The 20520-nt window shown below is 50.0% G+C and overlaps 1 protein-coding gene across 2 annotated transcripts in view; it reads right to left on the bottom strand.

Annotated features, from left to right (window-relative positions):
• Window positions 1–746: 746 nt before the first annotated feature.
• SH2D4A (SH2 domain containing 4A) overlaps window positions 747–20520 on the bottom strand; it is an 83759-nt gene continuing 63985 nt past the window's right edge. For both annotated transcript variants that reach the window (XM_075556572.1, XM_075556573.1), the window contains exons 9-10: window positions 5650–5870; window positions 747–5164 (exon numbers count right to left, since the gene is read on the bottom strand). In XM_075556572.1, the coding sequence (XP_075412687.1) occupies window positions 5072–5164; window positions 5650–5870 (314 nt within the window). In that variant the 3' untranslated portion in view covers window positions 747–5071. The remainder of the gene's footprint in view (window positions 5165–5649; window positions 5871–20520) is intronic.

Raw genomic sequence — 20520 nt, 5'->3', positions numbered from 1 at the left:
CTTGGGTAGGAGGTGAGAGGAAGTGTGAATACTTGCTTTAAATTTTAAAAAAATTGACATCGTTTCTGAGCATGGCTGATTAGAGCTAATGACCTTGAGCGGTTCCTTCGAAGGGCAGGCGTGAGCTACTCCCAACACACACTTCAGATAACTGGCAATGTTGTGTGATCCATCCTCTGATGAGCCTTAGCCTCCATTTCAAAGCTCCTTCTCCTGGCGGGGCCCAGTGCTTTGCTTCACGTACAAACATGGAGTTTCAAGATGGCTTTACATCACAGATGCTCTGAACGGACCCCCCGGGGAGTCGGGCCTCAATGTCTTGGTCAGCTTGTCTGATATTCAGCAAGAAGGTGGGCAGAGACCGAGGGTGGAGGGGTGGGCGAGGGCGGGCGCAGGGAAGGTGTGGACGTAGCTCAGGAGGGGAAGTGGGGCAGGCAGCTGCAGCCACTTCAGCAACCTCTGCCCAGGAGGCCTCCACCTGGTCCCTCAGCCTGCCAGCTCCTGGGTGCATCGCCGCCTTCTGGGGGAAAGACTCCTCAGTGCACGGGAAGCTGGGCAGTGTTTGGGTGAGTTGCAATTATCTGTCAACATGGGAATCACTTTAACTTAAAATCTGGGAAGTAAGGCATGACTGGATCACTCCATCCACACCACCCTGTAGCCTCCAATGTTTACACATGTGCAGTCAGCATCAGCTGCCTGCTGAGCCCCATTTACCGAGTTAAAAACAGGCACACACACACACATACAATGAACATGGAAAGCAGGCAGAGGGGCACATTTATTGAGTATGTTCTAGTTACTAGCCTTGAACGGAGTCACTTAAATCACTTTAAGTGAAGCTGCAAGGGGGCGCTAGGGAGTGGACCAGTGGGTGAGCTGTCTCCCGAGCTTGCCCCTCCACCCCCATGAAGAGTCCCCCCTGGAAGATGAGGCCGTTTGGTTGAAGAGACAAAGTCCTGTGGCATTTGCACTAGGAGTGTGGCCTGTTGTTGGGAAGAGTTCATAGAGGGGTTCCTTCCTTTCCTTTGGATAAAAATGCACACCGATCTGCAGTGACAAGAGCTGCAGGGGACTGTCACAAGCCTGGCCTCGGCGGAATCAGCATAGCCAGATCTGTCTGGGAGGGAGCATGGGACAGCTGATCGCAAGGTTGGTGCTCCTGTGAAGTGACAGTCTTGCAAGTCCAAAGGGACAGTCACTCTGAGTTAGACTTGACATGCTGGCAGTGAGTCTGTTTTGATCTGTCCAGGTTAGTCCCAAAGAGAGTTGGGATCCTACCAAGTCTTCTGGTCCCAAAGGTAGGCACCTACTTGGGCACTGTCATCAGAAACGCCAGCGAACCTGAATCGGTGTGTCAAGCCAATGTGGGGGCAGCTTTGAGTTGCTGCTACCTTGGGTGTTGTTAAGATGAGCCATTAGAAAGCGCCCCTCTCCAGCAGTTCCACTCCAAGTGTGGTGAGCATTTCTCTGCAGTTCATTCTCTCTTACTCTTTAAAGCTTTCCCTTTGGCCCTCAAAGTCCGTCCCAGAAGTGCTAGGAAGTGGTTGGCTGGAGCGCACAGCACGTTGTCACAGAAACTGGGCTAAAGGAGGATGGAGCTTCAGGGTCCTGGCTCAGCTGGACCCTTGGTTCACCAGGAGCAATGGCCATTGATGGAGAGACTTTCAGGTGCCAAGACCTTACCATCTCTCTCCTCATCTTCTGAAGCCAATGAAGAGACGGCTTGGTGGCACTTGTCAGAAAGATGGAGCGGCGAAAGCGTGCACACAGCTTGTTAGTCGTTAAGAGTCAGGACACACACCCAAGGGCGCTGGGCTCGCTTTCTGCTCTGCCCAGCCACCTCTGCGTCAAACAATGCTTTGATAGCACACGAAGGGCACTGTTATCCTTTCAACCTCCGGGTCGTTTTTGATCTGCGGCAGTGATAGGCAGCACAAAGATGAGACTTATATCCCCAGTGGAGGCCGTGAAGAGCGGATTAGAAACAGACAAAAAAAAGTCTCACCTGTGGTGTGGAAAGGGCAGCGATGAGGCGCTACTCACGGACAGGCCGGAAGAAAGCAGGGGCGCTACTCACAGACAGGCCGGAAGAAAGCAGGGGCGCTACTCACAGACAGGCCAGAAGAAAGCAGGGGCGCTGGAGGAAGGTCGGTGCCACGCAACCCGCAACAAAGGCCTTCCCTCCTGGATGGACCACCACCAGCGCAGAGACATAGTCCAAGCACCGCCCACAAGGCCATTCCGGTCCTCTGACACAAAGTGCCAGGAACCCCTAGGCACAGAAGTGTGAAAGCCTAGGCTGTCTTTACAGGAGGCAGCAATGAAACAATTCAGGCCAGGATTGTCTTCCTTTTAACATAACAATACATTTCCTGACCAATTAGCCCAGGTTATGTCTTTACACTAACAGGATTTGGTCAATTCCAAAGTGTGAGCTTGGGGAGGCAGTTTTTGGTACAAACGATTTTGAGTCTCCTGTGTTTCTGCTGACCTGCTCTTGCCCCATCTTTATTCCCTCTTGTCTCCCCTACTCCCCCTCCCACCACTTTTTCAATCCTTGTTCTTAACTGACCCAGTGCTTTTTTCCTTTTCTGGTAAGGCCTGAACCTCTTGAGCTTGCTCAGCACTGCTGGGGGCACTGAGGGAGACAAATAAACTTGTGCTCCCTGCCTCCGCTGCAGCAGTGCCAGGAGGCTCCCAGTGACCTGGTGAGGCAGAGTGGGTGGGAATGTTGTGGCTGCTAATAGGGAGGTGGGAGCCAGGGGATCTGGGACAGCTGTGAATTGAGAGAGAGAGAAGAATCGATGTGGATGAGAGAGAGGGGCCAGTCCCAAAGAGGCAGACGATGAGGGCTCCTGGTGCTGGAAACCCAGTCAGTTAGGAGGCAGAGGGCCAGCATCCTGGCAGATAAAACCTTTCAACAGAAGAAAGGCCGCTAGGCCAGGGCTTGGAAAGCCTCCCTTTAACCCAGAATGAGGGCCAGACACAGGCACACGGGGTTGAAAACACAGCTGGGATGAGGACCTGGATCAGAGCCAGTCCACGTGGTCGTAATCAATTTCTGGATTATGTAAACCATTCTCCCTGCCTAAGAACTTCAAATGCTATTCTTGACCATCATTTCACCAAACACCAGACTGTTTATTCCTCTGCATATCAATAACAGGACAAAATAGCACAAAATACAAATACGCTCACCACTTTGCCATGTTCAGGAGGCTTGGTGTCATCGTGGGGTAAGCCTGTGATAGCTAACAGCAAGGTTGGCAGTTCAAGTTCACCCAGCTGTTGCTTAGCAGAAATTTGAAGCTATCCAGTCCCAGAAACATTTATAGCTTCAGAAACCCCGAGTTGGAATTGACTCACGTCAGTGGGATTTTTGTTTTGAGCATATTAATTCTCTATGGCTATTCCCTGTTTTTTAAAGTTGTCTTCTGTAAATGGCTTAGTGTATTTACCTCAAATATAATGATACATATTTCCTCTAAAATGATTGAGACAGAGGATAATGTATGAATCTTGTATACATTCTAAATGCTTAGCAATGGTAGGGTACGTTTCTATTGATTCCGTGAGGAATAGAAGGAGAATCATAAGCTCTCAGAGCTGCAAGGCCCCCTAAGGAAGATCATCAGATAAACATGCCTAATTTTTGCAGAAGAGAAAACGAGGCTCAGAGAGGTATCGTGACCTATCCAAGATCACACAGCGAAAGGTGGGCAGAAATGGCGAGGCAACTCAACTCCTGACGTCTGGCCCTGCTCTTTCTGCTCTTCCACAGCACCACGACTGTGCGTGACGGTAAGGAACGGAAGCTCAGGAACGGATTTGTATTGTCATCGTTTAACACTATGAACCACAGGGAATATGTCAAACAGTAACGGCGAGCTGAAAACACACACAGCGCCCTCTTCCGATATTTCCACGAACATTGGACACAACCAGCAACCTCACCAGCAAACAGACAGATCCTTCTCCCCTCTTTCAGGGACACGTGACAAGGCTGCAGACACAGAGTTCGGTCTGCCGCACGCATAAGTACATCCCCGTCTTCCTGGCAAAGATGGTCCCCAGAGCCGCCCAGGGTCACTGCCCAGAGCCTATCCGCCGTGTGGGGCTGGCCTGAGAGGTGCTGGGGCGGCCCATGACTCCTGAGGGAACACAAATATGCTCTCGCACTACAGAGTCCGTGGGAAGCTCGCTCTCACCTCCCTCTGTACTTCGTGTTGAGCCAGGTAGACTACAGAGAGAGGGAGCACGGAGGCAGGAGGTCTTGCCACGCCACACAGCGGCGTCCACAGGCGTGACCAGCCTGTGGGCACACGCGTTCCCTGGGCCAGCCGCCCTCCTGGACGGCGCCCCCAAGAGGCAGGAGGCAGGATGAGTGTCTGTCCCCTTGTCCCAAGCGAAGAAACAAAACCGGGGCTGCTTGCCGACGCCCCCCTCCCCCCGCAAACCCTGTGTATTTTTGTGCATAAGCTTCTCACTCACATCCTTAAACTTCTTGTGTTAAAGTGGCTCGTGTCCCTTCTGCTGGGCTGTTTCTCGTCATCCAGGCTCCTCCTCCCACGATGAATGGAGTCCCTGTATTAAGTGGATCATCTTGACCACCCATGATGGCAAGCAGCCAGAAGCCAGCCCCAGGCTTTATGTAACCAGGTCCTCGGGGCCTTTGAGAATGATTCTGAGCGAGAAAGGGGAGGTCAGAAGGTAGCGCACACCAGGTGAAGTAGTTCAACTCTGACAAGGCTTCAGTTTCCACAGTTGTTCCTTAGCTCCAGTGTGGATCAGCACATGGCTGCTCCCTTCCTCCTTCACGGTCGCTAGGTGCTGACACTTGGAATCTTCTCCTTCGGCGTCTGGAGCTCCTAGGATGCAGGTAATGTTGTACCTAATATTGGACTCTGGAGTGGGTTTAATGCAGAGAGGACTCCCAGGATGCTTTTCAGCTGGGGTGGACTGGCTCTTCTGTGGGCTGACGTTGGCTTCACACACAAATGTCCCTCTCAGCAGGGCTGGTCCAGAGGAAAGCCCAGCAGGAAGGTGCAGGCTGGCACAGGGGAGTCTGTCACTGAAAGAGCTCCAGGTAGTCGGGCAGCGGGCCCTGCTGCCCACAGGGGTGCAGGAGGAGCTCTTTCCCCAGGGAAGTTATGGGTTCCACCTGGAATCACAAGGCACAGTGTCAGCGGGGTGGGGTGGGCAGGGGGTCCAAACAGGCCAACTCTCAATAGCAACATGCCCTTCCTCCCTCCTCAGAGAAGGCGACTCCCTGAGGATCCTGGGTCTGCACCCAGTCTTATAAACAGGGGGATTGAGTCAGCTTGAAAGAAAATGTTCTCCTTTCCAGATGCCTGGGTGCACCGGAACCCTCCTGGGCTCAAGTTCTAATGGAAAGACTCTGCTTGGCGTGTGCCACCGACATTCTTCTGCAGCCCCTCTGCCTCACAGGGCCTCCCTCCATCCTGCAGGAGGAACTAGGTTCTAACGAAGAGAGAAATTCAATGAGGATTTCTATCAGGAGCACTGCTCCAAAGCACATCCCACCGGTGCCTGTCCCATCTTTTTTGGTCATCATTGCCTTTCATGGTTCAGAGCTACTCCAGGACTGCACTTGGCAAGGCAAATCCATTCTGTCACTCCCTTTACCTTGTGGTAGTCCACCAAGTCGGCCAGGGTGGCATGCTGCAGCTGGTCCACGCCCAGGAAGCTGTACGAGTCCAGAGAGGCGTCGATGATGAAGTGCTTACAGCCGTCCTCGGACAGATAGGACAGGACGTAGCCTCTGATCTTTTCACTCACTCGGATCAGGAAACTGCCCGGCATGCCCACGCTCAGAAGTTCGTTTGCTCTCTTTAGTGTAAGAATGCCTGTGGGAAAGAAGAGTGAGCAAGTGTTTCAGCTAAAGGGTTTACAAATTCTCCTTGGCAGACACAGGTGTGCAAATACAATTTAGCAATGTGTGTGTGTGGGGGGGCACATACAGGTGCATGTTACAAAGCTTTCGAAAGTGTGGCACGACCCCTTGGCAGTCATATAGGGAGTGCCAGACCTGAAGGGGGTCTTGGTGGTATCGTGAGTAGTTACACATTGGGCTATTCACCACAAGGTTAGCCGTTTGAAACCATTAGTCACTCTTGGGGAGCAAGATGAGGCTTTCTAGCTTCAGGAAGATGTACAGCCTCAGAAACCCAGAGGGGCAGTTCTACCATCCTATAGCATTGCTATGAGACACGATGGACTGGACCAGAGCAAATATGTGTTTGTTTGAGATCTGGAAGCAGAAGCTAACTGCCTAATCAGGGAAGCATGGGCTGCTTTGTGCTTACTAACTAATATGAAGAGAACCTTTTCAAATGGGTTTTACCACATGTCGGACATGTGAAACCATGTGGAAACTGTCCACTGCAGTTTAGTAAGCACTAGCCAGGCCATGCTTACCTTACTGACTGGAAACTCTAGCCCTGTTAGGGATTATGCATGTGAGAAGCTTTGATTCCGTAGGAAGGTACTATGAGTTGGAAGAGAGGCAGATAACAGCCATCCCTAGAAGCAGAATCGTCGTGAAAAAATGCGGAATGGCTCACTACAGATGAGCAAGTAAGCAAAGTCAGCCTGTGCTTACAGACCTTCCCTCAGACCCACTCAACTTACTAGTGAGGGCCCTACGGTCTGGGGAATGAGCTGGCATGTTCCGGAACAAGGGCTCTCAGCCTGAGCCATGTCTGGGGGCTTCTGGCTGTCAGGATGGGAGAGTGCTGCTGGCATGTAGGGGGAAGAGGTGGGATGGTAGTCAGCATCCTGCAGTGTGCAGAACAGCTGCTCCACAGCGGAGGCAGAGCAATCCTGGTCTAGGTGACTCAGCAAGGCAGGTCCCCAGAGTGTCTTCTACCGAGATGTGCCATTGATGCTGAAGGCATGCACACGCGTGCGGGCGCGCACACACACACACACACACACACAGGCATGTGTGAGAGGCCTTTGAAATGTCTGGGAAAAGAGAAGGCCAAGATCATGGCACTTTCCCACTAACTTATTGAAGCCGTGTGTGTGTGGGGGGTGTGTTTATGTGTGTGCGAATTGTCCACGTGATTCCATTCTTTTTTCATGTACTCCGCAATCAACTCTACAGTAAGAGCGGCTGTCTCTGTAGTTTGCAGAGGAGAAAGCAGAGGAAGAACAGGTCGGCCTACAGAATGGGAGAGAGCGGGTGCCAGGCCTCGTGTCTCCCACACTTGTGTTTCATGTTGTTGGATTATCCCCTTGGGCTCATGAAGTGGATGGAAAATGAAATAGGAGCATTTGTTTCACAAAGCGGTATTTAAGGCTCACTTGGACATGTGATTGTGTGTGTGTGTGTGTGTGTGTTTAATGAAAATGATGTAAGCTCTTTACATTTGCTTGTCAATGGCCCCTCTCCCTACAAGGGCAAGGGCAGGGCATGAACACTATGCTTCCGTACAGGCTGCTGTGAAACAGTGTGAGCAAAGCATGCTCATGAAAATCTCGGAGGGGGGGACACGGGGAGGGGTAGTTGGCAAACAAACATATGATTCATGCCATTAACTTAACAATAAGATATATATGCTTACAGGCATATACACACATTTATGTGGCTATGTATCTATGATGGGGCTTCAAAAAGTTTCTGGAAAAATCCCATGATCTTTTCGTTCCATTTCCCAGTCAAGGTTTTAAAGCCCCCTCGAACATAGGCATGTGCATTTGTGTGCATATAAGTTCAATGTCTCAGGAATTCATATCTCAATTCAGGCTAATCTTCTCCCCAATTCATCCAAGAGGATGAGAGTTGACTCCTGCTCCTACCATCCCCCTTCAGATGGCTTGATGAATTTGTCCAGGGAATAGAGTGCGGACACACAGCTAGAAGCGATAGCGAGCTGCCCACTTCCTCTGCCAGCTCTGATTAGGGGCCAGGGGTGGGGTGGGGTGGAGGGGTTGTGTTTGCCCGGTGCCCTCTCTCGAGTCAGCAGACAGGCGCTCTGGCTTCTCCTGCTCCACAGTTAGCTAGCTGCCTGCTAGTACTCCGTCCCATTTTACTGGAAGAAAGGACCCACTACATAAGAATGCATGACTGCTCCTAGGCCTTCCGTCTCGGTCTTGGTCATCTAGTGCTGGAACAACAGGAACAGCAGCTGTGGTGCCCTGCCTGCCCCTTGACTGGGTGCCCGTGTCCGCTCCAACAGGCAAGGCCTAGGCCTGCCACATGCACCTCTCCAGGTCCCTTCCTGAACACACCTGCACCTGGTGATAAATTACAGATGACGGTCTTACCCTGCAGGAGGGCAGCAGGTAACCAAGCCGACCCAGGAACCGAAAGTGACAGAGGCCGGAAGACATGACATCACACTCCCCGAACCCAGGGATATTTTTCACTAGGGCTGCAAGGCCCCTTCAGAAGCATGGTGGCGACTGACGGCGAAAATAAAGCCTTCTGGAAGGAGCTCTCTCTCTCTCTCTCTCGCTCTCTCTCCTTCCAGCCGCCCTGATAGCAAATTACGGATTACTTCAACAGATGGTATAAATGAAAACATCTGGATTCTGAAAATGAAGGCTCTTCTGGAAAACTCTACCCAAACCCAAGGGAAGGTGAAACTCCTCCCCGAGTTAGGTCATATAATAACCACACTCGCACTGCCGGAGAGCGTCTTAACCTCTGTTATCATGACCCGTCACACAGACCTTGGCATGATCGCATCTCCATAGCCTCCAAAGCACAGTACAAAGATTGTGTGCCACATCCCAGGTCACGAGGGCGATTCCTTGGGCTCAGTGATAATGAGGGTGGCTTGGGGACGTGCATGCTGCGTGGGGTGGCCAAGAGGCTGGGTTTCCGTCCGTTCTTCTTCTGGCCTTCGGCAAGGGCTGTTACTCCTTAAGAGCACACTCTACTGGTGCAGTTTGTTGTAAGTCCAGTGAGGGCAGGGGCTCCCTGCAGGGTGGCGTGGCAGTGACCACCAGCACACAGAGAGCTCAGCCTGCTGGGAGAGCATTCTTCAACACCAACGGCAGCTATCAATCATGACTGGAGTCAGGCGGTGCAATGGTTACACATTGGGCGGCTAACCACCAAGTCAGCAGCTCGAAAAGACGAGGCATTCTACTCCCGTAAAGAGGGACAGTCTCACAAACCCACAGAGGCAGCTCTAGCTATACCTGTCCTATTCCGTCACTAGGAGTCGGAATCGACTGGATGGCTGATGAGTTTGTTGTTTTGAGTTTTAGAGTCTGCTTAACAATACTTCTCCCATCCTCTGATTTGCCACTTGTACACCCCTAAGGATTCAGCCTCCCTCTGGCCGGCTCTCATCACACATTAGTACAAGAACCCAATATACCGGTTAAGGTTCTGTGGCAGTTACTTAATCTCCTGTCAACCTGAGCAAAGGGGTGCAGCCTAGCCTGTCAATCAGGTTGAAGGACACAGAATGAACACGGGGTACTTACGGCGATGAACTTGTAAGAATTTGAAAAATGCAGTGGTGAGACAAGGCCAGGAGCGCTGTGCGGAGGACTGTCCCCAGCACAGCACCCTTGTTCACTCTTCCAGGGGATCAAGGGCCGTCCTATGAGACTGGTGTTGGGAAACCTTACCCCATTCACCCCATAGCCCTGACCTTGCCCCTTCCAACTTCATTTTGATCCCCAATCTCAAGGGACATCGAGAAGAAACCCTATTTGAGTCCCTGAACAATGTCAACACTGATCCTTGGATGTGGTGTAAAATGGAGAGCACAGAATTCTCCAGAGAAGTGTTAGAGGGCGGGAAATCCTACCTTTGGAAGCGTAGAGACCCAGACAGAGGCAAGGCTGAGAACCAAGAGCTCCACATTTTAACATTTTTCTTTACTAAAGGTTACCTTTTTTGTAAATAAAGAATCCTTTTAAAACATATGTTATCGCTATTCTCTCCCAATAAAATGGTTTTGGAGGAAAAAATCCAAAAAACGGAACAGCTGTGTCGTGGCCATGGTACGTCTCTTTAGACAGTAACCCACAGAGGGTTTGCTTGAGGTGCAGAACACTGGCAGCCCGGGAGACAGTAGTTGTTGCCGAAGGAGATCTTTCCAGGCAGCACGTGGCTGCAAAAACTTGGGACTGAGGTGCGATAAACACTCCTCAGGCCTAAACACCCAGGCACAGAGACAGATAACTGGTATAGTTGAAGCTGGTGCTGGAGTGTTTTATGCATTGGGCTGCTAACTGCAAGGTCAGCAGTTCAAATCCACCAGCCCCCTTGAGAGAGAAAGATGAGGCTTTCTACTCCCATCAAGGGTTGCAGTCTTGGAAACCCACAGGGGCAGTCCTGCTCCATCCCACAGGGTGACCACCAGTCAGAATTGACTTGATGGCACTTGAGTCTGGCTTTTTGGTAGCTGAGGCCGAGCAGGGGGGAAAAGAAAGCCCTCCCTTCTGCATGACTAGGGGGTCCCCGTCCCAATTAAACCACGCTGTTCAACAGAACTTTCTGTGATGGGGAGGCCTTGTCTGCACTGCCCATATGGCAGTCACCAGTCATGTGACTGATACACATGCTAGACTGTAGCTAGTGAGACTGATGTGATGTGCTCAATCGTTACACTCTAGTACCTCCCTAGGCTGCTTGATTCAAGACAGGCTTGGGGAAGCGTTTTTTCCAGGAGAGGGTAAAGAGTACCCAGAGACCTGCAGTAACTCCCAAACTCCAGCACGACCTCAGTTGGAAATCCAAACGATGGGGCTCCTTAATCCACCTTAGAGGGTAGTTCAGGGTGACGAGGGACTCCTACCACTTCTGAGACACTCCACTCAAAGAACATGGACAAAGCGTTTGGGTTTATTTCAGCAGAAAGTCTCAGGCTCTCTGGACTTGCTACCTGAGGCTCCCACCTCCGTTTAGGATCCAGAGCGCTACCCTGGTCCCCACCTCTATTGGCACCTGGGCCACACGTGATACAATGGCGCTCACGCTCCTCAACTTGCACCTCTCACTTATTTTTGTACCACCAGCACCTGCTGCTTAGATGGTGCCCAGACAAGGTCTAACGACGGAATGACTCTGTCTTGCAATCCAGTCAGAAATTTCTTTCGCTCCAACGCCTCTGTGCATCTGCTGCTTCAGTCTGAGAATGCTTATCACAAGGATACAGGGTGCACTTTACTCCTCTGGAAAGCACCACCAGGCCCCCTTTTGTTAATGTGGACATCGTTCTGATCTACTTCCTGCACTTAGAGCATTAAGTGCTTACAGACCCAGTGAGAGAGAATCAAGTAACAATAGTACTTAAGAGTTCCTAATATCCCCCGGCACTCCTCAAATCAGGTGTTCCCTGAGTTAATCCTCCCAGGGAGCCTGCAAAGACGTGCTCTTGTCCTCAGATGAGACTTGAGGGCGGAGAAAGCACACAGTGTTGCATAATTTGCGAAGGTCACTCAGTGAGGTCAGGGAGGGCTGGGATTCAAACCTGGGCAATCCAGATTAAGCTCCAGAGTCCAGGAATTCACCTACCCCCTGCACCCTGCATTAGAACGTGGCACTCTTCCACACGATCCCATCTCCCCCATTGTCATTCACTCTTCAAACACTCTGAATTAAACAGATGTGCTACTATTGTCTTGTATTGATTAAAATAATTTTTAAACCACAGAGAAAGACCTCTTGGTTGACATTCTAGTGTTTCCCTTCTGTTTTTGCTCATGCAAGTTTCCTGGATATAGTTGAAACTAAAATGTGGATATTGAATAAACAGTGCTGAGAAAACTGGGTTTCTACATGCAAAATAATGAAGCAGGGCCCATAACCACTTCATAAACAAAAGCTCATTAAGAATTGATCAGGAACCTACATATAGGAAATAAGATCATAGAACTCTTAGAAGAAAACATTGCTTGAGGCTCAAGTTTTACCAATGACTTCTTATAGATGACACCAAAGCCTAAGCAACAAAAGGCAAAATAGATACATAGGACTTCAAGGACTTCAGAACAATGAAAAACTTCTGTTCATCAAAGGGCTTCATCAACAGAGAAGGGAAAACCTACACATCAGGAGACCATGGTGAGGAAGCGCGCATCTCATCAGGGTTTGACATCTAGAGCATACAAAGAACTCCGACAACTGAGTAAGAAGAAGATAACCGGTTTCAAAACGGACAAGGGCCTTGAATAGAGATGTTATGGGAGGATTCATGTGCCACACAAAGGATTCACATTGAAAACGAAAAGGAGTCACATAAGAAAAGACGCTCAATGCCATCATTCGGGGGTCTGGGAGCACAGTGCTAGGCATTGGGCTGCTAAAGTGACACAGACAGTTCGGAACCAGTAGGGGCTCCACGGGAGAAACACAAGGCTTCCTATTCCGAGAGTTACAACCTTGGTACCCCATAGGGGGCAGCTCTCCCCGGCCTTGAAATCTGCGTTGAAATCAACTCAATGGCAGTGAGTGTGGCCTTCAGTCTAATGTCCCTTTCTGAATGTCAAGCATGCACCAGAAAATACAAATAAAAACCACAATGAGATACACCTTAAAATGGCTATGATACAAAAATCAAAAAGTAACAGTTACTGGTGAGGATGTAGAAAAATTAGAACCCTCGGCCATGGCTGGTGGAAAGCAAAACAGTTATAGCTACTGGGAAACAAGGGGGCCTTCCGAGCGCAGAACCCAGAGCTACTATATGACCCAGCGGTCCCAACTCTAGGTATATACCGGGGTAGGTTTTTGCTTAGAGGTGATGGAGTTAATGTTGGTGGGGTAACTGGAGGAGAGCAGGGGTGATGGCTGTACAACGGTGGTGGAGGCCCAGAAGTCTAATTCTCACCTCCCATGGGGGAGACAAGGGCTTAGCCCCAGTCGGTATACCTGGAGCTCCACCAGCTTGCCGCTGCTGGGATATTGAACATTTTACCACAGCGTCCAGACTGTGTCAGACAAGGAAAACGGGCTGGCGATCTACTTCCAAACAGCAGCCAGTGGTTGCCCAGCATGGTGAATGGAATCAGCGTCACTTACATCCAACCTGATGTACAAGTCGTAGCACTGACAACTGTTTGGGTACCTATCTTTAGCTGCCTGGAATGACGCATAAGTGCCTTTTGCGACCTGTCCTGCCACTGAGTACTTGGGTGGCCCTCAGCTCTGAGGGATAGGAGGTGCCTGCCTGCTGCCCGCCCTGTACCTCGCCACCTCTCCTGACTTCTTTCCCATCGCCTTGGTCTGCTTCCTGGGCTGTCTAGCAAGGAGGTGTGGGGTGGGGTGGGTGGGGTGGGGGCTGACACTGAGACAACCTTCATGAAGGAAGGGCTGTTGCTAACGGTGACCCCGGACTCCCACACTCATCTGCCTGGAGATGGGCCCGGGCACAACAAAATGGACTTTGAAGTAACCTTTTCCCCAACATCAGCCCCAAAGTATACACACTGCCCATTGAGAGGATACAGCTTTATCTGCACACCTCCCAGGTCCCCTCTGGCTGATGCTCTGTAATTGCTGTGTGGCAGAGTGGTTATTCATTGGGCTGCTAACTGCTAGGTCAGCGGTTCGAAACCACCAGCAGCTCCATGAAGAAAGATGGGCTGTCTACTCCCGTAAAGTGCTACCCTCAAAAACGTGCAGCGGTTGTTCTACCCAATCACCTTGATGGCAGTGAGCTTGGCATCTGTGTTTCTTCCCTGAGGCTCTGGGTCCTGTTGAGGAGATGGGCGGTCGCCTGGCGTGTGTTCTCGCCTTGGGGACTGGGCTCTTGGTCACAGCCCTTAAACTCTTACTCAAAAGGGGTGACATCACTTGTTCTCATCTCACCACCTTTCCTCAACGACAATCAGCTACAGTTCAAAGTGCTTTTAGCTCCATGAACTCACTGCATTCTCAGCACCACGCTAGCAAGGAAGAGCCCAGGGAGGCACCGGCGGCCAGTGGTGTGCCGGGTTCCTCAAGCATTCATTAGGAAGCACTGACTTCTCTTCTTTACTCTTTCGATGGTTTTTCTGTTTTCTGATTTCATTTGCTTTGGCTCTCACCAAACCACCGGCTGCTCCTCGGGACAAAGACGGGGCTCTCTACTCCCGTAAAGACTTAGTCTCAGACCCTTACAGGGGCAGTTCTACCCTGCCCCAGAGGCCCGCTGGGAGTCGGCATTGACTTGATGGCACTGAGTTTGGCTTGTCCATCTGGATCATTCTGCTATCTGCATTGTGCAGAGGAGGAAACAGAATTCCAGAAGGTATGTGACTTCTGAAGGCCACCTAGCTCATGGCATGGGGCTGGGACTTAAACCCAGACAGTGCGCCCTAGGGACAAGATGTTTAAATGCTTGGCTGCCAGCTGTGAGGTTGGGGGTTCCAACCCACGTGGGGGCTCCATAGGAGAAAGACCTGGGGCTCTGCTTCTGTGCCGATGAGGGCATACAAACCCTACGGGGCAGTTCTCCCTTGTCACCGGGGCTGTGAGGAGACAGAACAGCGACAACAGGGTGGCCACAGAGTTCTGTGCTGTCGCTTTGCTCTGCCACACCGCCTTCCTTGGCAGATGGCGTGACGGCCAGCGCCTCCTGCTGGCTGCGGCTGTTGAAAGCCAGTAAAGAAAACAAGAACCAACAAAGAAAAGCCCGAAGAGAAAAGCGTAGTTTTGAAAATGCCCCTCTCAAACAGAGGATCCCATTTCCCAAACACGATCTTAATCATTGTCCTTCGCCTCCGTATCCAGAGCGTCCCAGGTCTCTTTGGGTCGCCGTGGCCCTCCCAGCACACAGTGTGAAAGCGACAAGCCCCAGCCCTGGCCCTTTGTAATGAGCAGCTCGGGGCTCCCAGGCACAGGTGCCAGAGGCCTCCGACCCTCGAGTCTGTCACGGCCGGGTGAGGACCCAGCATCACTGCCAAAGGAGTGGGCTTCAGGCTCACTGGATCATCCTGAAGCTGAATGATGGCAGGACATAGCAACATTGCTGCAGGAAGCCTGCCACACCAAGTAACTCATGAGAAATGCCAGTGCCTTCCAGAAAGAATGCGACCCAGACAGTATTTGCTGCAGAAAGCCTAGCTCTCCCAAATCTACAAAAAAGAATATTGCTTTAACCTCTTTACGTGCCATCCTCTCCAATTATTTAAAAAATCGGAACCGCTACCAGCCATGGTCCTATGGGAGGGCCAGGGAGCATGATTCCATGTGCTCTGACGCCCTCATGAGTAGATCCTTCGTGCAAACTAAAAGGGACCTTGCTGGTCCTTGCCTGTCCAGAGTAAAGATGCCGGGAATGGACTCCCCCCAGCCCCAGCTCTCCATCACTGCCACACACAGGCAGTGACAGATCCTTGCTGCCAGCACAGCCATGCTCTATGAACTGATGACGGCCCATGAGGCTGGATGTACACATACACCTGAGGCTCGTTGATGGACCATCGAGTCAGTGCTGACTCACAGCATCCCCACATCGCAACAGAAAAGCACCCCCAGCCCGGCACGTTGTAGAGCTTCTTCATCAATCCCTCTCGTGGAAGAGCTTCCTCTTTTACTGCCCTCTACTGTACCAACGAGGCACAACACCCTTCTCCAGGGACTGGTCCATACTGATAGCACGTCCAAAGGCGTGAGCCCATCCTGGTTTCTAAGGAGCGCTTGTTCCATGTTAGATCTGCTTCTTCTCCTGGCAGACCACGGTACTTTCAAGGTTCTTCAGCAACACCGTAATTCAAATGCATCAGTTCTTCTTTGAACTTCCTTATTGGCTGACCAGCTTCCACGTGAGGTCAGTGGAAAATAGGCCAGCTTGAGTCAGGGCCCCATCACAGGAGTGGGAGCAGAAAGGCTCTGGGAAGTGACACAACCCCGTGCTCTCTGCAGAGAGAAGTCTGAAACTCCTTTGTGAGCGGTAGGTGGAATTCTGATAAGCCCACAATTAAGAAACCTCTACCTCTTTGCAAAATAATCAAAGATGACCCATCATTTATGGGCTAGTCAAAATTGTGTCCTGGAAGAAACTGCAGAGGGCATGTATGGACTACCATGCGGTTGATTTTAATGCGGTGGTCTAGGGAAGTCCGGCGGCACCGGGAAATGGATTGGGCTGCTAAGCACAAGGTTGGCGGTTCACACCCACCAGCTGCTCCAAGGGAGAAAGAGGCTGCTTTCTGCTCCTGTAGAGATTACAGCCTTGGAAGCCCACAGCGACAAGTCTACTCTGTCCTGTAGGGTTGTCATGAGTCGGAGGTGTCTTGGCAACAGTGGTTCTGGTTTCTTTTGGGGTGTATACAATGCCACTCAGAGGGTCGTCTAAGAACTAACGTTCCAGGTAATATCTGCCTTCGTGAATACAGAATACAGAAATGGATAGGATTGACCCACCCCGCGCGCGCGCACGCGCACGCACACACACACACACACCCCAAGGAAAATGAAAAGCTGAGATGTGTCAAAACAGATGCAATCAAAATAGCTGAAGCATGACCTATGCTAGTACCCCACAGATGTAGACGAGATTTGCTTTCAAGTCACTTAAAATCTACAACACTGGATTAACATTTGGAAGTGAGGTTTAATTATCTGCACTGACACCAAACGTCACCAACAAGAAACAAAGCAGGATGGAGCGATCTTATAGACAGTCTAATTATATCCACATTTTAATAAGGAAATGTTCATTACATTTCAAATGACTTGTGACCAATGATTGATGCATAAAGTAAACATAAGCATTCTAAAACAGCAGTGACAATTCCAGAAATCCTAAATTGGAAGTTTGTCTAGATTTGTTCCCACTCATTTTGCCTCGCTCCCCATTTCCAGCCCCACCCCTTGATAAGCCGGTTCATGGTGACCCATGTGTACAGCAAGGTACTTGCTCCACAGGTTTTCAGGGATGTGAAGCTTCTGGAAGCCGAGCTTCGGGAAGCAGATCTCTCTCCACGCCTGATTCTGAGGTGTCCCTTAGTGGATTTCAAGCATCAATCTTTTGGCTAGTTGCCAAATTCTTAGCTGTGTGCCACCAGGCACTCAATGGATGGACAATATAAAAAAATTAACCTGTAGGTTTCTGGATAGACCTTCAGGCTTTAATTTTAGTTAATTCCAATCTTTTCCCAAGAAGCTTAAAAGCACACTAGTGTGTGTAGTTAATTGTATGTGTACACACTTTGGAGACTTGTAATTAAGTGTTATAATGGGGAAAACGACTTTACTCAGTCAACAACAGGTTAAATTTAGCAACACTGTCAGAGTCTTATCATTAACTACAAACATCATAGACTATAGGTCTGTCTGAAAGATTGCTGTAATTTGATGTCAGGTACAAAAATAAAATGAATAAAAACAAGGATGGCAATCAAGATCAAGATAGTCCTAAAAACAAACAAACCAACAAAAGTATGATGTTAAGGAATATCCGATCGAAAGAGGTATCGGGTGACACTCAGACTTAATCAGACACACTATTCAGAAGGTTATAAATCTAGAAGCCACAAGCCAGAACTTTTGCAACTCTAGAACTTGTGACTACCTCTTTCACTGTCCCTCCCAACCTAGAAAAGGGCAGAAGAAATTAGATGATTAATTCCCTCTTTCCGGGAGAAGAAAACTGAGGCCCAGAAATGCTACATCGGACATCCTGTTGAGAAACTGCCAGACAAAGTCAAATACCTGCACGATGTCGTTCCCCACTTTTTCACAAGGTTATCCTAATTCCAGAAGCAGTCAATGTATTCCCCAGGCTACGTTATTTATTGTGTATCTCTCGGTGCTTAGGGCAGGAGGCCTCGGGGGCATGGTGGTTACCCATGCCAACCCATTGGGCTGCTAACAAGGTCAGTAGCTCAAAACCACCCACTGTTCCAAGGGGGAAAGATGAGGCTTCCGCTCCAGTAAGAGTTAGTCTCAGAAACCCATGGGGGGGGCGATCGACCCTGTCCTGTAGGGTTTCTGTGAGTCAAAATCCACTCAATGGCAGAGGATTGTGGAGGTTCTCAGGAAGAAGTGCTGGTGGGTCAATGGTCGTTCTTCAGGAGAAAGAAGAGTCTTTCTGTTCCTTTAAAAATGTATAACCTTGGAGACCCACAGGGGCAGAGCTTCCCTGTCCAGTAAGGTCCGTGTGAGTTGGAATCCACTATCGTACGGATGGCAGCGAGGTTCTCAGGAAAGCACAGCTCTCTGATGACCAGGATCTGGTGACAAGGAATGGAACTGGATAACGAACACACACACACTTCATCAATATTGCAAGTGGCCTGGGAGTCACTGTAACCCGGGGACCTCCCTTCCAAGGTGGTTTCCACTGCTGACATACTGTGAGTCATCTGCTCTCCCTGGAAAAGAACCCTGGAAGCTTCAATCAGAAAGCCAACAGTAATTGGCACGGGACTGCTTGCCAGGAGTGAAACACCTCCCTTCCCCCCAAAAGGTTGAAATGCTCTTTCTACCTTCACCCTCGGTAGCAGACCTCTTCACAGCCCGTGAAGGTTCCCGAACCACACAATCCTGGCTCCCTTCATGCACGGGGAGCTTGCTGGCGACAGCAGTCTGGTTCTTTCTCCTGCTCACCAGCCCCACTCCGGGTCCCTCACCTGGCACAGTCCAGGGAATAGTCTTAAGATGGCCATCTTATCATTGATGATAGAAAGATAGGGAATCAATAGAGAAAGATAAGTGATCCATACTGAAAATGGGTTCACAGTATAACTTGGACATTTAAAAATTCATCAGAGACCTATGCAGTGTCATCCAGACGACTGGTGACTGTTTCTTTTCTTTAACTTTTTTAATGTGAATTGGGTGGAAATTTATAGAGCAGATCCTAGGCTTTATATTGAACAATTTGTATACATTTTGTTCCAACTCATCCAATGCAATTCCCTCAATGTACCATTGTTTATTCACCTTCCTCCTCCTGTTTCCGGTTTCTGGTTCCTGTCCTGGGGTAAATGATGCCCCTTTGATGTTGAATGGCGGGTGACTGTAACACAGGGGCAAGTTCAGTTCTCCCCAGTAAGCCTGGTGCTGCTGATGATGTGAGTTCTCTTCCTGCTCCTGAAGGACCTGCTACCTAACAGTTAGCCCTGATAGCTGGGCACCCTCTCGCTCTTCTGCTCCCCAGGCTGTGGAGGCGGATGTTTCTGTGGACCTACATTAAGTCCAGTGGACTGGTCATTTTCATCTGTCTGCTTTCCTCTGGTCGGGGAGAGCCTAGGAGTTGCACCTTAGAGGGCTGCTCATGAGCTTTTCAGACCCCAGTCACTTCTCACCAAAGACCACTATGAACTATGTTACACCAGTTGACCTTGGTATCCCCCAGGAGGGTGGTCCTGAGCCTCTGGGCCCAGCAACTCATCTGTAAGGAATATTCTTGTTGGACCGGTCTTTAAATCCCTGACATCCTAAGGGGTCACCTAAGAAAAAGGAAACAGGTCTTCTGATCTGTGGTCTCACAGTAATTCAGATTTCAGGACATGACTGATTTTTGATACTTGGATTTTTCTAAAGGGTAATTAAGAATAAAGAGTCAAAGCATGTTGTGGGAGGTAAAAAATTAGGTGACCAAAATAAGCCGGGCGGGGTCACACTGCTGACGCTTCACTAACAGCTAAGCACGAACCACTCACTTTGGGTTTTCCTCACAGTGCTCCCGTCTCAACGTGTCAAATCAGAGTTCCTGACGTTCCAAGGAGATAGGATGTGACCCATCTTCTCTTTACCATGGAATGGTAAATGGAGATAAGATTTGTGATGTCTAAGGGGCTTTAGTTTGTTTTGTTTATAAGTATGGAAATGGCCATAAATCTATCACAATGGCACATTAATAAATTGAAATATTAAAACTCAAGGGTCTTCCTTTTTAAACTAAAGTAGATTTTTCTGTCCAATGGTATCTCCCTGCCTTTCAACAAGTCCTCAGAGAAGCTGGATTATGTGCAGAAGAAGAAGGCGGCATCAGGATTGGAGGAAGGCTTATTAACAATCTGTGGTATGCAGATGAGACAGCCGTGCTTGCTGAAGCAAAGAGGGCTTGAAACACTCGCCGATGAAGGTCAAGGACTGCAGCCTTCGGTACGGATTACAACTCAGTGTAAAGGAGACCACGGTCCCCACAGCTGGACCAATAGATAACATCACGATCAATGGAGAAAAGACACTGGAGAGCCCCTCACAGAGGGGTTTAGGGGAGGAGATGGGTCAGTCAGGGTGCGAGGTAGTACCGATGAAGAACACAGCTTTCCCCCAGATCTTGGATGCTTCCTCCCCCCAACTACCATGATCCGAATTCTACCTTGCAGGGCTGGATAGGGCAGAGGTTGTACACTGGTGCATATGGGAGCTGGAGGCACAGGGAATCCAGGGTGGACGATACCTTCAGGACCAGGGGTGTGAGGGGCGAGGCTGGGAGAGTAGAGGGTGAACTGATTAAACGGATCCACATGTGACCTCCTCCCTGGGAGATGGACGGCAGAGAAGAGGGGGAAGGGGGACTCCAGATAGGGCAAGATATGACAAAATAACAATCTGTGGGTTATCAAGGGCTCATGAGGGAGGAGGGT

Source organism: Tenrec ecaudatus, chromosome 8, assembly GCF_050624435.1.
Source record: "Tenrec ecaudatus isolate mTenEca1 chromosome 8, mTenEca1.hap1, whole genome shotgun sequence".
NCBI classification, from domain to species: domain Eukaryota; kingdom Metazoa; phylum Chordata; class Mammalia; order Afrosoricida; family Tenrecidae; genus Tenrec; species Tenrec ecaudatus.
This window is presented reverse-complemented; position numbering and strand designations above follow the sequence as displayed.